General features: G+C 41.6%; 2 protein-coding genes across 3 annotated transcripts in view; both read right to left on the bottom strand.

Moving 5' to 3' along the window:
- Positions 1 to 1,682: 1,682 nt before the first annotated feature.
- On the bottom strand, positions 1,683 to 7,551 carry anxa3a (annexin A3a). Its single transcript, XM_037097730.1, has 8 exons — positions 7,475 to 7,551; positions 6,568 to 6,602; positions 6,440 to 6,487; positions 6,263 to 6,350; positions 5,412 to 5,525; positions 4,826 to 4,884; positions 3,708 to 3,830; positions 1,683 to 2,042 (listed from the first exon to the last, which is right to left on the bottom strand). Exons 2-8 carry the CDS (start codon positions 6,580 to 6,582, stop codon positions 1,977 to 1,979), a joined length of 513 nt encoding a protein of 170 aa, XP_036953625.1. The 5' UTR covers positions 6,583 to 6,602; positions 7,475 to 7,551; the 3' UTR covers positions 1,683 to 1,976.
- Positions 7,552 to 8,227: 676 nt separating this feature from the next.
- The window catches only part of fras1 (Fraser extracellular matrix complex subunit 1), a 236,646-nt gene continuing 227,969 nt past the window's right edge, over positions 8,228 to 16,904 (bottom strand). The window contains exons 62-73 of one of the 2 annotated variants that reach the window (XM_037099466.1): positions 16,560 to 16,835; positions 14,687 to 14,919; positions 14,426 to 14,586; positions 14,093 to 14,307; positions 13,607 to 13,757; positions 13,384 to 13,491; positions 13,109 to 13,268; positions 12,534 to 12,650; positions 12,216 to 12,382; positions 11,826 to 12,031; positions 10,612 to 10,758; positions 8,228 to 10,321 (exon numbers count right to left, since the gene is read on the bottom strand). In XM_037099466.1, the coding sequence (XP_036955361.1) occupies positions 9,740 to 10,321; positions 10,612 to 10,758; positions 11,826 to 12,031; positions 12,216 to 12,382; positions 12,534 to 12,650; positions 13,109 to 13,268; positions 13,384 to 13,491; positions 13,607 to 13,757; positions 14,093 to 14,307; positions 14,426 to 14,586; positions 14,687 to 14,919; positions 16,560 to 16,835 (2,523 nt within the window). In that variant the 3' untranslated portion in view covers positions 8,228 to 9,739. The remainder of the gene's footprint in view (positions 10,322 to 10,611; positions 10,759 to 11,825; positions 12,032 to 12,215; positions 12,383 to 12,533; positions 12,651 to 13,108; positions 13,269 to 13,383; positions 13,492 to 13,606; positions 13,758 to 14,092; positions 14,308 to 14,425; positions 14,587 to 14,686; positions 14,920 to 16,559; positions 16,836 to 16,904) is intronic. The other variant, XM_037099467.1, reaches the window with a different exon arrangement.

The following is a 16,904-nucleotide window of genomic DNA, read 5'->3' as shown; positions in this document are numbered from 1 at the left end:
ACGCATGATTTACAAAAATGCCGGAACATTTTTTTCTTACAGTTGTGTTCCCATTTTGCCAAACAACAACCTCAAATTATGCTCTTCTGTCTAAAAGAAACCTGATAGTGTTTTACTTTATTGCTTGGTTTTTAGAGCAGATGTCACAGTTCCAGCCGCTGAAGACCTCATTGCGGAGCAGGACTTAGATTCATCAAGAGGAAAACAAGCTGTGTTTGGTTCTCAGAATCTCAGCCTCAGAATCCCCCCAGGCTGCTGTCAGTCTTCTCGACTTTTCCAATATCAGACCCTTTCTGGGGGGTTTCTGTGGGAATTAAATGACGTTTAGCTTTTTATTTTTCGTTTTGTTTTGTCAGGGGTTTTCAGGCCTGTGTGTGTGTGTGTGGATATGCTTTCTCTTCACAAGGCCATCCTGCAAATGGGTCAGTGTAACTAAACCATTCTTAATAGACTTATTGAGTTTCACTTTCTTTTTTTCACTTTCTCGCTTTCTTGTTAGATAGATTGAGTAAAGGCAGAATAACAGCAGTGAGGTTACAGATCATTCAGTTACATATAATGTTAGGCAACTACAGCGCCGACCTTTGACCTATTAAAGTTTGGGTTCTTTATTTTCAACTTTAAAAGTGAAACCACAGAAGTACTAATGGGAAAATGTAGTAAAAGCACCAGAGGTTAAGCATTTATTAAGCTAACACGTTGTATTATTGCATTTTGATTTGTTAATGTGTGATAGATATGGGGTACTTTATACACTGCTCGTTGAAAGTGATAGTATTTAACAAGCTATTCATATATTGAATGCAAAATCTTAATCTGAAAAGTAATTAGCAATTGATTAGTGACTATGTGTCCAATTAAATGTAGTGGAGTAGAACGTGTACAAAGTTTCTCTTAAATCTGCTGCAGTAGAAGTACATTAAAAATGTACTTAAGTATAGTACGAGTAAATGTAATTTCCACCACTGTGTGAGAATGAATTTGATGCAGAGCAGACAATACAGTTATGGGAAATAACTAAGAACTGAATAAAGCTGTATTTGATGGTATAGACATCATAACAGCTCTAGTCTTAATTCATTAAAATACAGTGACTCCGCCATTAAATTGTGATTTAATTGTGCCCGTCAATCCACACTCCAACAGTTTATTTGTTTTTCTTGTACACAAGACCTCCAGATTTCAACAAGAGGCATTTCCATTCAAAACAAATCACTAGAGGAGTAAAACACTTTCACTCATCTCCACAGTTTACAGTTTCCCCAAATATGTCCTCTGTAAGCCTCTTAAGGCCCCCTAGGGTTTCTGGAGACCGGCAGACATTAACAAAAAAAGAAAAGCTTTCTGCTGAGTCAGTAGTGCCACCTGCTGGTGACACTGATGGACTAACAAACTGTAGACTGACAATTGGAAAAACAAACAACATCACTCTCTGTGAATTATTCATGAGTGTTTTATTATTTCTGGAAGTTACACAGATCCAAGAAGGAGACAGAAGATTAAAGACTGATAATAAAGTAGAAAAAGTGAGAAAAGATCAAATATATATATATATATATATATATATATATATATATATATATATATATATATATATATATATATATATATATATATATATATATATATATATATATATATATATATATATATATATATATATATATATATTTATATTATCTAGATACTTGCTGAACTGACTACACAGTTATCAACCCAATTTTAGACTCCTGAGGCAGTTATAGTGATATAACAACACAAAGTACTAACATTAAGGGTTGGAATCATGTCTCTTATGTTATGAAGGTTTGCAGAAAGGATTTTTATAGTATAGAAGTCACTTTTAAAGGGTAACTCCACCAACTGTACACATTAAAGTGTGGCTACAGGACTTGGAGAGTACTTTCCACCACTGCTAAGGGGGAGCAAAACAATGAAATGACAGAAAAAGAAATAAAGAGATAGTGATGCAGATGTTAGGAATCATCATCTCCTCCACATATTTTTACCAGAGTCTTTTTATAATTCCCCCCGCAGTCAGACTGAAACAAAACAGAATTTTATATTAAAACCTCAGTTGAGCCGGAGTGTTCATGTTCACATTAAATCTTTAATGATCCGCATGTCTCTCCAGACTTCTCTCTGTTTTTATGATTTATCATGTGACGTCTCTCTTTCTGTCTGAGACTGTAAAGAAGTTATCAGTTAGTAGTTTCAAGAGGAAAGTAAAGCAGAAGTAACAGAGAGGGACAGAAGGGTCTACAGTGTGAGTTCAAGAGGAAGCCGATTTCTTCTTGTCCTCAGGTAGACCTCGGCTGTTACTTAGTCTTCTCCTCCACAGATGGCCTTCACACAGTCCCCATGGGAACCCCCCAGATCGGACTGGAGGAGACAATAACACAAGCGAGGAGAAAAGTGTCTTCCCACCACAGCGACCGACAGAGCGCCACACATCCTCAGACCTGAACGACTAAAGGCCTGATTGCCAGTGACCCGAGGCGAGGTTGGCTTCTGCTCCACTACTTTCCAGTTCTTTAAAAGCTTTCTTAAATTGTTCTTTTTTTGGGCAATTTTAACATAACTCTATAATTCTAACCATATTCTGAGCTAAATGAGAAATTGCTTCTGCAATGGATGCGGATGGATGTCTGGGCCGTTTATCATTTTAACAATGATTGTTTTGTAAGCACTCAGCGACGACAGCTCTGAGCTGTAGGTGCATGATTATAAAAACCTAAATGAGCACTGCTCATGGAGAAATTACACCGAGTCACAGGAGCAGCAGCCAGCCTGAAGGTGGTCCTAGGGCTTCTGGGAAGAAGTCTGTGAGACTAAAAAAAAAAATCAATATTCCCTCCAAAAGGATGGATGGATACTGTCACAGTGGCTGAGAACAGCAAACAAACTTACTGTCTGCATCTGTAACTATCAAGTGATTGGTTAAATTTCCCACCTTGGAAACAACAGCAGTCTTTAAATTTTCTTCTATGGCTGCAAAGGCAGGTAGGATCTGTTCTAAATCTCTAAATATTTTGACTGGACCTGGAGAGCAAACCACAAGGTGCAAAAGAAAAGACCAGATTGAAACACCTAGATAACCTTTTCTATAGAGTTTTTTGTTTGAGGACCCATTTTCATAAGACGCACATAATCCCTCACCAATAGATCTGATTGTTTTTAGGGCAAGAGCTAGTAAAATCACATTTGTTTTCAGTGTTAGTAATAGATTAGCTCTCTGTGTGATATGAGGAGATGCTCCAGCACCTTCCCACTTCACACAGCTCCAGTTATCCTGCAGATTACTCATTTCTGTCTCAGTGCAGCCTCTGTGTGTCTCAGGGGACCTCTTGGCTCTTCTGTTATTCGTATATATTTGACTTCACAGATATCAAAGTGTCTCGCCAGATGAAAACAAGCTGTTGTCAATTTTCATCAGTGAGACGCATCTGATGACTCATAAAAGCTCAGACAGTAAATTCACGGAGGCCAGAGCCTCAAGAGTCCATTCAAACCCTCTGATCACACTTAATGATGCTGCAGACTGTGTGTAGACAAATTCTATGCAAAGCTCCTACAACTCAAATCAACTGGGAGGAAGCAAGTATGACTGGTTCTCACAGTTGAAAAAAAAAAAAAGCAGAATAAACCCACATCGTGAGTTTAATCAGGTTAAATTGTGATCAAGTCATTAGGAAAGAGTTCCTCACCTCGATGGCAGAGTGCAGCGAGTACTCGTAGAGTTTCTTGAACTCAGCTCTGATGTCCAGCAGATCGATCTCAGACCGGCTCACCATGACCCTGTTCAGAGTCGACTCGTCCGTTCCACCACCCTGACAACGAGACAAGCGGTGAAAACACAAACACAACAGGACAAGAACACAAAGAACTGTTGGTGGTGGGTGACTGTGTGCATTGCTCTCTGCAGCAAATCTTCATAAAGAACATTTTGATGGCTCTTTGTGATGTTTAATTGGCAGCAGCCCTCCAAAGGCGCAGATTTCTCTTTGTAAGTGGGCTATATAAATATGTTGTATTTTGATACTAACTACTCGTATGACAACAAGTATGGTAATCCTGTATAGAACCAGTATGAAGTATGGATTTGGAACACAGCTCATGTCTTTCAAGACCATTCAGGGCTTCAAAGTTTTAAGACTTGAAGGGAAAAAAAACACCCAAAAATGAAAATTCAGTCATGATCGACTCACGCCAGCTCAAAGTTCCATAGTCCATGCAACATTTCTTAGACTTCAAAGCAAAACAGATATGCAGCATATTTTAAACTAAAGTAGATGGGGACTTGAATGAAAACAAACAAAAAAGAATAATCCAAACAAACTCCATGCAGCTCGTCCAACATGATCCAAGTCTCCAGAAGCCCCAAGATTCCAAACAGATTTGAAACGATATTATTTCTTTTCCCTTTATTTTCCTGACAGAGATGCTAATGCATTTGGCTTGACAGCTAAATGAAAGAATTCGTCTTATTTATTTTAAGGTGTCTATTTTGTTTAAGGTCCACATCCACTTAAGGTGTTTAGGAGGCACTTGCATTGCTGTTTTGCTGTGAAGCTCCAGAAACCTCTTCTGGACAATTCATGTTTGGGTGAACTTTTCCTTTAAAAAACCTTGGCAAGTCCTTTAATGGTTTCAGTTCCAGTGCAGTAAATAATTCAGCAGCAGTACAGTTTTTTTTTATATTATTGGCTGTTGTGTCTTCAGTTAATGGGGCGATGTTGCTATGAAGTGGATGATATTTATTCCTCTCTGTGTCTGTCCGATTATCTGTGACTGCGAAGATGATGCAATAAAACAGCACATTCACCTTCATGCTCTGATACAGACGTTCTGCAAAGTACGCCGGCACACTCTTCACACATTTCACTGCAGGAGGAACAAAAAGTTGTCTTCAACAATAAACAGTTTACACAGCAATAAAGATCAATCTTTTTTTCTACAAGAGAGAGAGAAAATTATTTGTTATATGGGGAACTTACACTATGTAACCAAAGGTATGAGGACACCGTACCATTACTCCCATTTGTGACTGTTAAACATGTCATTTCTGTAAAGACTCTCCAAGAACGTGTCTACATACCGGCTATTTAGTGTATAATATGTATAGTATGAATTAAAAGATGAATGAGTTTCGTTTTATTTAAACTCTCTAACCTGCATCAACGTGACTTTTATGAAGTCAGCTTGACTTTTTAAGAATTATGACGTCTAAATTATCATACATCTAGAGGCTGTATTGTCAGAAGGTGCAGTTTATCACTTCCTGTCTACCTGACACCTGAAAGTCTTTTGCTGCACATTCTTTGATTTTATTTGCATCAGATTTGATATTAGCTCATAATGTGTGGCTATGTGTAGCCTTCAGACTTTCTTAATCAGATCACGATTCACTCATAAATAACAGAGTCTTACTCTGCCAGTGGCTTCCTGGTAAGCTTCACAAATCTGCTGCCTCTGAGCGCTACTTCTGTGGGTCAGAATGTCAATCAGAGTCTTCTCTGTGGTGCCTGAAACGATGAAGAAATGGAACAACAGCTTTATAAGCCAGGGGCCTTGAGACTTTGCTTAACACCAGCAAAATAAAGTTGTTGGATGTATAAACAATGTAAAAAGGGTACTGTGCTGTTTTGCAGAAGAAATGCAAAATCAGAATTTTAATATTTACAGTATTAATGAGGTTCAAACTCAGAAACATTTTCCAGAAGTGAATAAACAAGGTGTTGTCAGAGGACAATAAGGTCCCAGAACACTGTTTGAAGTCAAAAAGGTGGCAGGGTCCGCCACATATAAACAAAGTAACACAGTATGAAATCCTGTCGACCTTAAAGGTCAGTTTGTTCAATCATGAAAACAAATAATATCTCTCCCCTTATTAAAATATCTCTCTCAAAACTACATAATGCAGTCCTACATAATTTAGTCCAAAGGGATATACTGTAGCTTCACTTACTTGTAGCTTTTTGTCCGTCTGTTTGTCTACTATTGAAACTTACATTTAAATCAATAAGTTCAAATTGAATACATAATAAATTAACTCACAATTTAATACATTTGAATTTGTGATTTTCAGGTAGCTTAACCGTTACTGTGGTAAACACCACCTGACTCAACAAACAACTGCTAGAGCTAATTACTCTGCTATGCTAGTTGTCTTTTGCTAGATCTTGAGCTTGATGAGCTTGATTCGATTACTATCAAAGGGCTCCTCTGTGTGTGTGTGTGTGTGTGTGTGTGTGTGACCTACCAAGTCCTTCGATGGCCTTCCTCAGAGCCACAGCATCTTCTCCCGCATCAAAACCTGCTTTGGGCTTGATGGTTCCTCTGTCTCCAGTCTGAAGAACACGGTGATGTTCATTCATCAGTTCGCTTTGTTTTCGCCTTCTTTTTGTGCAGTTTGTCACAGTAAAGCCTTAAGACCTACCTTTGCCGAGAAAGAGGACGGGGTATTCACAAGACTGTCCAAGTCGTCCTGCAGAATGTTTATCAGTTGTTTTTAAAATCCACCATCAGTCAAAACTTGATCGTTAAACAGAAGGAAACAGAACTTACCCACAAAGATGCCATGACGAAAACAGGAAGTACCTCTGTTGAAAAATAGCACATCACTCTAACTTATTACTTAAATCATGTGATTCATGGTGACAAGCTCTGTCAGCACCTCTATTATTGAGTTATTCTCACCAAACTACTGTCATAAAATATCACAAGTGTCCGTATAAAGGACTTACAGTGCGTACAGTGTATCAAATGTGAGCTGCAATTAAAAAAGTAAATACATTTATTTACAACATCGCAGCACTCAATTCATTTTAACAAATGGCCATAATCTACCTCTGTGCAGTAGTGAGTAGGAAGCTTGATGACGTGTCAAAATGTACTGCAGGATTTCAACACCCCTGTCATGTTGACAAATCTCTGTTTGCTCACCTGTTCTGATGAATGTAAAAGCTTAAATGAACCCAGTTAGACTCATGTAAGCCTCATTTCAGCAGCCAGCGGCACTTTTACCACAGCAAATCAAAATGAAAAAATACTTGTCAACTGATCTGAATGTGATCAAACCGTAAACTTGACATCTAATGGAAATACTGTACGATTAAAGCAGAGATTTAACAAATATCCCACAGTTCAAGGCACTCAGATCCACATTCAATCCCCCCCAGGATAATGATTAGCATAAGAAAATCTGAAAATAATTGCCTATATTTAACTTGTTGTGAAGTCGTAAATAAGCAGCACAGTTCCAACGTTACATCTCATTGAATGAAAAAGAATCAATAAAGCAAGTTTCGCTCAAGCAATGATGAGGTCATCACGAGGAAATTCCCAATTCCCTGTGTCCAAACATCTGCTTTAAACTGTTAAATCCAATCAGATCTCTGTTCCTACCTTCAAATCTTAAATGTATTAAGAGATACTAAATAATGACAGTTAAAGAAACTTCGGACAAGCTCACCTGGTTTGTTGTCTGAACCGGAAAAGTGTTCCGCCACACCTTCACCCTGTGTGGAAACAGGAAATACACCTGAGGAGTCACCTGACCACGCCCACTCCAAACAATCAGGTGCACCCTTCAGGGACGGCTCGTATATTTCACATATCACCGATTTAAGGTATGTTTTTAAAGTTATTGTTCTTTGTTTTCTTTCATTTGGTTCTGTTTATGAAATGACATTCATGTTCTCCTCATTATGAATTTTGGTGATCCCCAGACTGTTTGTCTAGTCCCACTTTCACTTCAAAATCTATCCCAAAACATTTGAAAAGTATCTGAGAGCTTGCACTGGAAACAGTTTTGAAGCGTAACGTTGTTTAAATGTTGCATATTTTCCACCCTGTTACGAATAGAACTGAATGAAAAACTATTATTTATTAAAACAAATACATAATTGGAGAGAAAATGGAATGATAGCTGAGTGCTAGCTTTGGAGAAACAGTGGAAACCCTTTAACATTGTCACTATTTGTCACTTTTAGGAACAACAGGATCTTACTCAGTCCTGTAACATCACATCCTACTCCCTACAGTAAATGTTTATATATTTGTTCAAAACCTTGCAGGAAAAAATACATCGATCAGACTTTTTTTTCATCTTCACAGATAATTACATTTTTTATATCTATTGTTGGCCCCTCCCACAGGAAATTAATTGACCAGAAAAATCAAAAATCATAAATAAACATGAAATATAGGACAATATACAGCACAATCATGGGTTTCAAATGTATTTTTATTACTAAAAAAAGGCACCAAATACAGGCATCATGTTGATAGCATCATAGTTATTTTCCACAAAATGATAGCACCAAAAATATATTGATATTTCCCATCATTTCCTGTTCCCATGCTGTTTGATAGGCACGCAGTTGAAAGAAAACAGGTGTGGGATCAGAGAGACGAATGGAGAGAAAGACATATCGACATCTCACGTCAGAAATATTTTTTTTTCCTTTGCAGTGCTCTCCAACCAGTGTCATACACTTATAAAAATTACAGTAACTTTAACATCATGGGTACATCATTAGCTGAGCGTAACATAATACATCATAAGTGGGTAACATAATACATAAATGAGAACAAATTTGAGCGAGACGTGAGTCTGTGTAAATAAAAACTGAGTGAGGGATTTTGTGTCTTTGGGTGGAACAAAGGCAGGTCGACACACATCTCTTATAAAATACATAATTTTAAAAAGTGGTTACTCTCATGAGAACAGTAGTAAGGCTAAAGCACACGGACAGGATCGAAAACCTTTGCTGATTCATTACAATCACATGGAAATGTCCGTTTTCTCAGTCTTGGAAAAGAAAAAGAAAACACTTTGGATGATTTGTTTTTTGAAAGTCATGGGGAAAAATACTGCATGGCACTTAATATTGGCAGCTGTCAGAGTACAGTACGAACAACGGAAATACGTATTTATGTTGAAACAAGAAGAATTATCTGTTTGTTCAACGTGACAGTACAAATGTCTCTAAGTAAGGCTTGAAATACACATTTTTTTTCAAAAATGCAAATGAAGTTCCTGCTCATGAGCGGAAGGATTAACAAAAGTTATGGCATAATTGCACTTGGATAGGTATCATTCATTATTGTTATTATATACACTCTGCACTCACTCAGCCTAGCAGCACACTGTGTGTCCGTAATACTCTCACAGCAGTCAGAAGCAGCAGTAGCCGATGTACAAGTCACTCCACAGGAAAATTAACCATGTTTATGTTCGATCAGCTTTTAAGTTAATTAATCTGCAGAAACAGTGTGTGATAGGACTTCTACGCTGGCTATCGCTCTACAGTAGTGACATTTAATAGCAGTGAAATGACTCGATGCAGCAGAGGAGTGTTTTTTGTCGAAACAATCACCAGTGTCTGAGCTACCACTCACCGTTTTTGTGCTAAAAAGGACGTAAAATGTCAAGTAGTAACAGTAACGAAATGAACAACAGTTTCAGATGGGAGTTTAGATCATAGATGGATGACGCAGATGTTTTGGCTGTTTCACGCAGCTGAATGGTTTGTGGATTCCTGAGGTAGCCCAGTTGTGAAAATGATTAGAACGCTGCGTAGCCGTCTGCACCTCACACTCTTCCCTTTTTCAAAGTGGTATAAAAATACATTAACAAACATCTCGTTCCTTAAGTAGAAACTTTCTTTTAGAAAATACCCTTTTTTAAATTTTACTCCCCCTCCCTCTTTCCCTCCTCTGACTCGTCAGTGTTTTAGACCTCAGTGCCGTCGTTCAGGTTGTTGTGCAGTTTGACCTCCAGGTTGACCTGTTTGACCTTGGCCTTGCCGTTGGGCTCCTGGTTGCGGTTGAAGACGTTGACGTTCCTCACGGTGCAGTGTTTGGTGCTGAAGTTCTTCTCCACACACTTGTCCAAGCACACCTCCACCTTGGTGTTGAGCGGATACTCCTCGTACATTTTCGAGGACTTCTTGCTCTTCTTCTTGGCCGCCCGTCGGCAGCGGCGGAACAGGAAGCAGGAGGCCAGCAGGACCAGGACGAGCAGGGTCACGGCGGCCACCCCCCCGCCCACCGAGCTGCCCACGTGGGCGTTAAAGGTGGCGGAGGGCCCGGCCTCCAGGCGTAGCGACTTCATGTTGGTGCCATTCTTCACCTGGTCGCCCTCGTTGTCGTATATCAGCGACTCGTCCAGCGTCAGGCGCCCGCTGCGGTCCACCAGGTCGCGTTTGGGGCGGTTCAACTTGTAGGTCACCGAGCGCTGAATCCTGGGGCTGGACCGTGACTCTGGGCTGATCACATAGATCACCTGCAGGTACCACTGGTGCCCTGCCTCCACCTGTTCATCGACAGTGGGAAAAGAGGAAGGTATCGGGAATTGCATTATTTGCCCTCATTTGACCGCCACCCATGACCTACCTAAAACCGGACAACACTTCCATGGCAACAGCAGAGTCTATGATTGGTGGAAGCTCATAAAATCTTTTAGGGAAGTGAGTGATGAAAGGAACTAAACAGAGGAGCTCAACATTACTCAGGAATAAGGCTGGAATCACAGTCTGTGAGCTTATATCTAAGGTTGGCCTGACTGTAACACATGACAGAAGATGTACAGGAGGTTCCACGCACCTTGTAGAGAGCATCAACCTTCATTGTAAAGCCATCGACACCGGGCATGGCTGTCATGGACTGCAGCTCCAGGATGTCTGAGGCGAAGTCAGCCTCGAAGGGAACATCGTGGAAGAATTTGTCACACACGTCCGGCTGTTTACGATCCTGCAGATGAAAACACGAAGAGAGAAAATAATCAGTGCACTTCTAAGTTTTCTTTAGAAAAAAAATCAGGCTTGTTTCTCTTTTCATCTCCAAGGGAGTTACAAAGTATTTCCGAAATTTAAGCAATGGCACGATATAGTAACCTATAAGGAGGATCTGTCAGCAGCATTTCATACAGTGTGTAAAAGGTGTAATTCCACAGGTGCTGCCCCAGTGCAGTGTTTCTGCAATACACATGTTAATGATAAAAATCAGAATTTACATGTGTAGAATGTGAGTGATTTGAATAACCCACAAGCTTTGAATGTTTTCAAATCAAGGCGAGAGGAGGGACGGGTCAGACTGGTTTGGCTGGTGAAAAGGTTGAAGGTCTGTTGTGTGTGTTCGTGTGCATGAAGGGATGTTAACCTTCTGTCTACCAGCAAAATGCTACAGCGAGGTTATCTGAATACGTCCAAACAACATCTGAAGTGCTCTTTCTACCTGAAGGTTAGGTAAACTCAATTTACGAGCGCTTTGAACAGAAAAAAAAAAAAAAGGTTTTATTCAAACGCCTGTGGATTTCAGGAAAATTTTATGCTTCCATCTTCATCCAGTTGCTGCGGCATCCTGAATTTTCCACAAGCAAGAGACAGGGGACACCATTGATTCCCTAATTGTGGACAGGGTGTCTAATCATCCTGTTTTATAGCACAGCCAAGTAATGAGAGTTTTGTAGGACCTCTGTCTACTTCCAAATTGTCTCCAAAATAACCAGTTCTTTTTATATTTTCACTGTTTACTCTTAATAATTTTAATAACTCATCTACTAACGAATCTTAATAACTCAACGCTCTACATCAGATTTTTTTCTTTTCATGACAAACATAACAGTATTGTAATTTTGGTATAATCCTCCTTTTCCTATTTTTTCCTATCTTAAGGTAACAAACAGGTTTTAAATATCAGTTGAGCATGACAGTTCTTGGGTGGTAACACAGTCTGAATCCTCAGTATGTTCGTATTTAAAATGAAATAATGATCTTGGAAGACATAGCCCAAACACAATAAAACACAAATAACTGTACCAGCAGCAGGAAGCGGTGTTTGAGGTGCTTGTTGGGCTGGATGCAGCCGTACTGCGGCCCCTCGTTGTACAGCGTCCCTGTGGGGTCGAAGAAGGGAACGTATCCATCTTTGCCGGTGCAGAGGTAAACCTTCTCCAGCTGCAGTTTGTATGCTGCGTTCAGGTTCTGCTCAGGGTTCCACAACACCCTGCCGTACAGAGTCTGACCTGTAGGGGGGAGCAGAGGGACAGGTTTTCTTTTATTTAGACACATGAAGAACCAGACTTAATTGTAGTGACCACTCAGTTGTTATCTTGATGGAGCAATATCAAAAGGCAGCTTCTTTCTCTCAAATCAACATTTCTGACAGGCTGTTTTGAGAAGGTCAGTCCTGTTTCTCTCCAGTCTTACCCATGGAGAAAGCTCCTTTGTAGTCCATCTCAGCCATAGAGACATCAGCGGTGGCGGGGTCCATCATAAACACCTTCTCGTTGTTACACAGCTGGAACTCTGTGTTGAGGGAGTAGACCACAGGAACGGGCCGGTTGGTCTGCTGGAAGGCGATCGGCACCAGGAACCTGTCAGAGAACAAAGAAACACTTCAGGATTCATGTGACCTACTGCGCTTCCATTTGCTGTCTTATCCCCTCGATGCACCAGCCTCCTTCATGTATTTCATTATAAAACCGAGACTGTTCCAACTGAAGCTGGACTTCAGAAGGGACGTACTTCTCTGGAGCGTGAGCCGTGCAGGACAGAGGTTTGTCTCCAGGGTCGATCCAGGGCTGAGTGGGCTGGACTGTGCAGGGGATCAAGAAGACGGTGTACTCTCCAGAATAGTCCTTCCTGTTGTGGGATTCACATAAAGACAGCACAAAAGGCTCAATAGAAAGGCACAGGGAGGTAGCACGCTGAAGAATCTCAGGTTGATATGGGATCTTTCTGTGATCCAGCAGATAAAACTGTCATGTTTACTTTAAAGAAGTCAACCTTGAACATTTCTACAGAACTGGAAAGTTAGGTTGTCCTTCTGTGGCTTCGTGCCTCCAACTAACATTGTTAAAATTTGATTGGCAATTGTAATCCTTGCTGCATGAAAATTGTTGAAATGCTTGACAACATTCAATTTATCGTTAGTTTAAACTTCCCTTCCAATCAAAAATCTGTATCTTCTTGTTCCTCCAGTTCAGTGTTTGAGGTTTACTGTATAGAATGATGTCAGTGCAGAGTTTGACACTAAAAGGTTGTTTTTCACATTCATTGCTGAATGAGTGAATTTTCTCTGTGCTCCTGTCTTGACTCACCGGCTGTAGGAGCTGGTGGCCCTCCACAGCTGGTACGGAGAGTCAAAGGTCTGAGCGCTCCACAGCAGCTGAATGTCAAACTCAATGCCTCCAAGGTGGTCGGGAGCCATCAGGCGGGACTTGTGGCCCGGCAGCGTGTGGTGCTCAGGGACAAACTGACCTAGGGGCAGGAACAGGCAGAAAAATTAGCGGCGGACTGACAAAGAAAACACCCTTTGATCCAGAAACTTTCTGAACAAAACCAACAAATGTAGCAGTGGATGTTGTGCACTGACCTCTGAATTTGGCGTGGGTTTTGAACTCAATCACCAGCCGTCCGTCTTCTCTGATGTAGATCCTGATGATCTGCAGTCTGGCTGAGAGGACGCTGTCAGTCTGGATACCTGCAGACATGAAGCACCAACAAAAGAGGTGAGAGGTCAGATCAAGATTAAAACGGAAGTGCAGCAATTACCAGATATTTTAAGGTCATCTGCTCTCTGTTGTGTTAGTGCTGACCTGTCCTCCACAGCACGGTGTCATAGAAGAAAGAGAATTCCATTTCAGTGTGATGCTCCAGGGAGGCCCAGCCCCTCGGTGCTGTCACGTAGATGTAGGACACGTAGAGGGGAACCTGCACCGTCAGGAAGGACTGAGCCGAGTCCCGAACCTTGAAGAACAAGATGATGAAGGACAATGTCGGTTGAGTCATTTAACGGTTGGAGCAACTACTGTAAGAACTAAAATGTATTTAATTTTATATCTTATGCAGATATGCTGGCACTATGATCAGTGGTCACAGCTTGATTTTCCCCCTTATTTTATTATTATTGTTAGAACATATTAGAACATAAACACATTTGTCATTCCTGTCCGTCTAAAGTTTCATGGATATTAAAATTCTGTGTGAAACTGCTGTCAGATTGACCTTAAGTCGATTAAAACTGCAGTGATACAAAGATTTGTCTTCATGACTTGTATCCAGGCCTTGACTGTCCTACGTACCTGGAAATCCGCAGTGACGGAGCCGCTGCACACGTCGATGAGCTCCGTCATGTCGTAGTAGGCGTCAAAGGTCCAGATGCAGCTCTTGAGGTTCAGGTGTTTGTAGAGCTGGATGCTCTTGGCCTCACGGACGTTGGGGTTGAACTGGTAGGGCCGGTCGTACCCCGGCCCCAGAGAGATGCTGTCATAGGAGACATCGTCCAGGAAACCTGTCTCTGTGGAAGAAAGTCATCAAAGTTTGTTTTAAGAGGATTCACAGGAGGTCCCTGTATGTGTCTGTGTGTGTGCGTGTGTGTGTGTGTGAGAGTGCGTGCGTGCTGCTGTGTGACTGACCGGAGAGCCCCTGCAGGTCTTTGAGGGTAACAAGGTTGGAGCAGACGTGCTGCTGCCTGTAGATGGACTCTGACAGCAGGAAGTGCAGGTTGTGCAGCGGCATGGTGGACACCAGGGGGAGCATGCCGTCCTGATGGGGGATCTGCACTGAGATGTGGATACTAAACAAGGACACAGAGAGCAGGAATGAAAAGTTATTAACAAACAATACACCAAGGTTTGGTCCGATTAAAAAGCAGGCACCCAGGCGTCCCTACTTACCGGTTTGGGTGTGTCTTGTGCTTGACATCCAGATATTTGAGCGTGGCGATGAACGACTGAGCCTGGAAGCCCCTGGCGGTTCCCGTGGTGACAGGCGTGTGGCAGATGGAGCCCTCTGTGCCGATGGTGACGATGTTGCTCCTCAGAGGTGTTCCAAGGTGACCCGCCTTGTCTCTAGCCTGAGCAACGCAGCGCACGTGGAAGCGGCGGCTGAAATAAATGCTGTCCAGGACCTGAGGGGAGACAGCAGGGGAATGGATGAGACATGAGAGACTGCAAGAAAGACCAAATGAGGGGGAAAAATTGGCTGTCAGGACACTTTTCCTCCAGAATTCATCACGTAAAATATGGCTCTAATGTGTTTTTGAATTTTATATCACCAACTTACCCAGCAGTTATGGGGAGATCTACTCCCTGCTATTGGCTGACAAGTTAAGATAAAGACTAACTGTACTTGACTCCAGCAAAGTGAGGAAGGATGTAATGTCATGTCAGAGAAGAAATGAATCACAGCTCTCGATCTGGTTAATATAAGAAATATCTGAAAAGCTACGTTAGAGTTTGTACATTTGAAGCCTGCGTCACTGCTGGTTGTGTTCAGGCGTAGTCTTTGTTACACCTGCAGCCACAGCCAACAGTGTTGTCATGATGTACTGACACACCCTGGTGGACACGTCTACACTGCTGCAGCAAGTTAAACCACATGAGGTCTGTCAGATTTACAGGCACCGATCAGTTTCTCTTTTTGATTTAAGTATTTATCAGACTTCTGTTTCTTCAGTTTCGACTAAATCCGACACAGCTCATTGTACAGTCAAAGCAGTTATTCGCTCCTTTAGATTAGCTCTACTAGAAACATTTGTGCATTCAAAAAGCATCAGTCTGGTATGAGTGACACTATGAGAGCAGAGAAGATCGACCCAACTGGATAAATATTTATTCAGGATAAATGTCAACACAAGGAACAGGAAACACAACAGGATCAGGGAAACTCAGCAGCAGGATCAAGGGAACACAACAGATGACTCCACAAACACTGAACTAAAGGCTGGACTTAAAGTTGCATTACGTAAGAATTTCAGTTAATAACATTCATATATTATCTAAAATTATCAACAGAATGTGAAAAAATAACAGGTTGACATTGTGTAGCACGATAACCAGCTAGACCCAGGCCTGAAAAACCCTTTCTACCAGTGGTCCAAAGCTCCTGTGCTAGTGGTGTAACACCAACACTCCCCTGTAGTACAGCTAGCTGCATGGCTAACTGAGCTAACGAGCTAACAGTAGCTAAATTTGCAGACGTATAAACAGAGTACAGTTAGCAGCACTGAGCAGTCCTCTGTTTGTTGGAATGAATTAACGTTTTCCTCCACAGTGTGAATAGTAATAAAGTGACGTGGTGCACACAGGTGAGGGTAATGAGTGTTTATCCACTGGTTGTGGAGGGAAAGCAGACTGTGGAGGAACACAGAGAACAGGGCGGGACTAATGAAACAGATGTGAGATGAGTGTGGAGGGAAAATCTGGCTTGTGAGGAGCACAAGAAAACAGGTGGGGAACAGTAACACACTCCACATAAAATGAAACTGAAATGACAAGTGATGATAGTCATTTTGGATCTATGCCACAGTCAGTGTCCTTGAGCACCAAGCTGTTTATTCCTCATAACTACAAGTTCAAAATGACACTCTTTATTGACACGGAAGTACAGAACTCTTATTGTATTTGTCCTCAACCTGAAGTTTGAGTGTCTAATCTGCCCGTGTCCTACATTAGAAGATGAAGAAGTGACACCTCAAGGGCAACTAAACCACATTTGGCAATTGAGGCTGGGAATTTTGTGCTTCCTTTTTAGAAATCTTTAACTCACCATATGGTTGACGCTGGTGTATGGGGTGGTGTCTGTGACTGTCTCAAAGGGCGACCGGGCACCGTTGGTGTCGGTGGGCGCCGCCACCTCCCAGGAGAAGTGAACTTGGGTCTGGTTGATGCCCGCCTCCTCGCAGCGCTCCTTCATCACAGGGTACTTGGGGTAGTGAGGGTCGCAGGGGGTGACGCACACCAGAGGGTAACCCGGAGAGGGCGTCTTCTTACTGCCTTCCTTGGTCACCTCCTGGACGTGATCGTAGTCAGCGAGAGAGACCACCTGAGGAGGAAGGAGGGCAAGTAATGATGAAGTTTGTTCCTTGGATCAATTTGTTTTTCTTTCAGCGTG

The sequence above is a fragment of the Acanthopagrus latus genome, chromosome 5 (genome assembly GCF_904848185.1).
Source record: "Acanthopagrus latus isolate v.2019 chromosome 5, fAcaLat1.1, whole genome shotgun sequence".
NCBI classification, from domain to species: Eukaryota; Metazoa; Chordata; class Actinopteri; order Spariformes; family Sparidae; genus Acanthopagrus; species Acanthopagrus latus.
The sequence above is the reverse complement of the archived record's forward strand: the minus strand, read 5'-3'. Positions and strand labels throughout refer to the sequence as shown.

Coding starts and splice junctions, on each gene's coding strand:
- anxa3a (XM_037097730.1), bottom strand. Junction 3,831..4,825: donor GTCTGTATCAGAGCATGAAG/GTGAATGTGCTG, acceptor TCTCGTTGTCAG/GGTGGTGGAACGGACGAGTC. Junction 2,043..3,707: donor CGCTGCACTCTGCCATCGAG/GTGAGGAACTCT, acceptor GTTTTGTTTCAG/TCTGACTGCGGGGGGAATTA.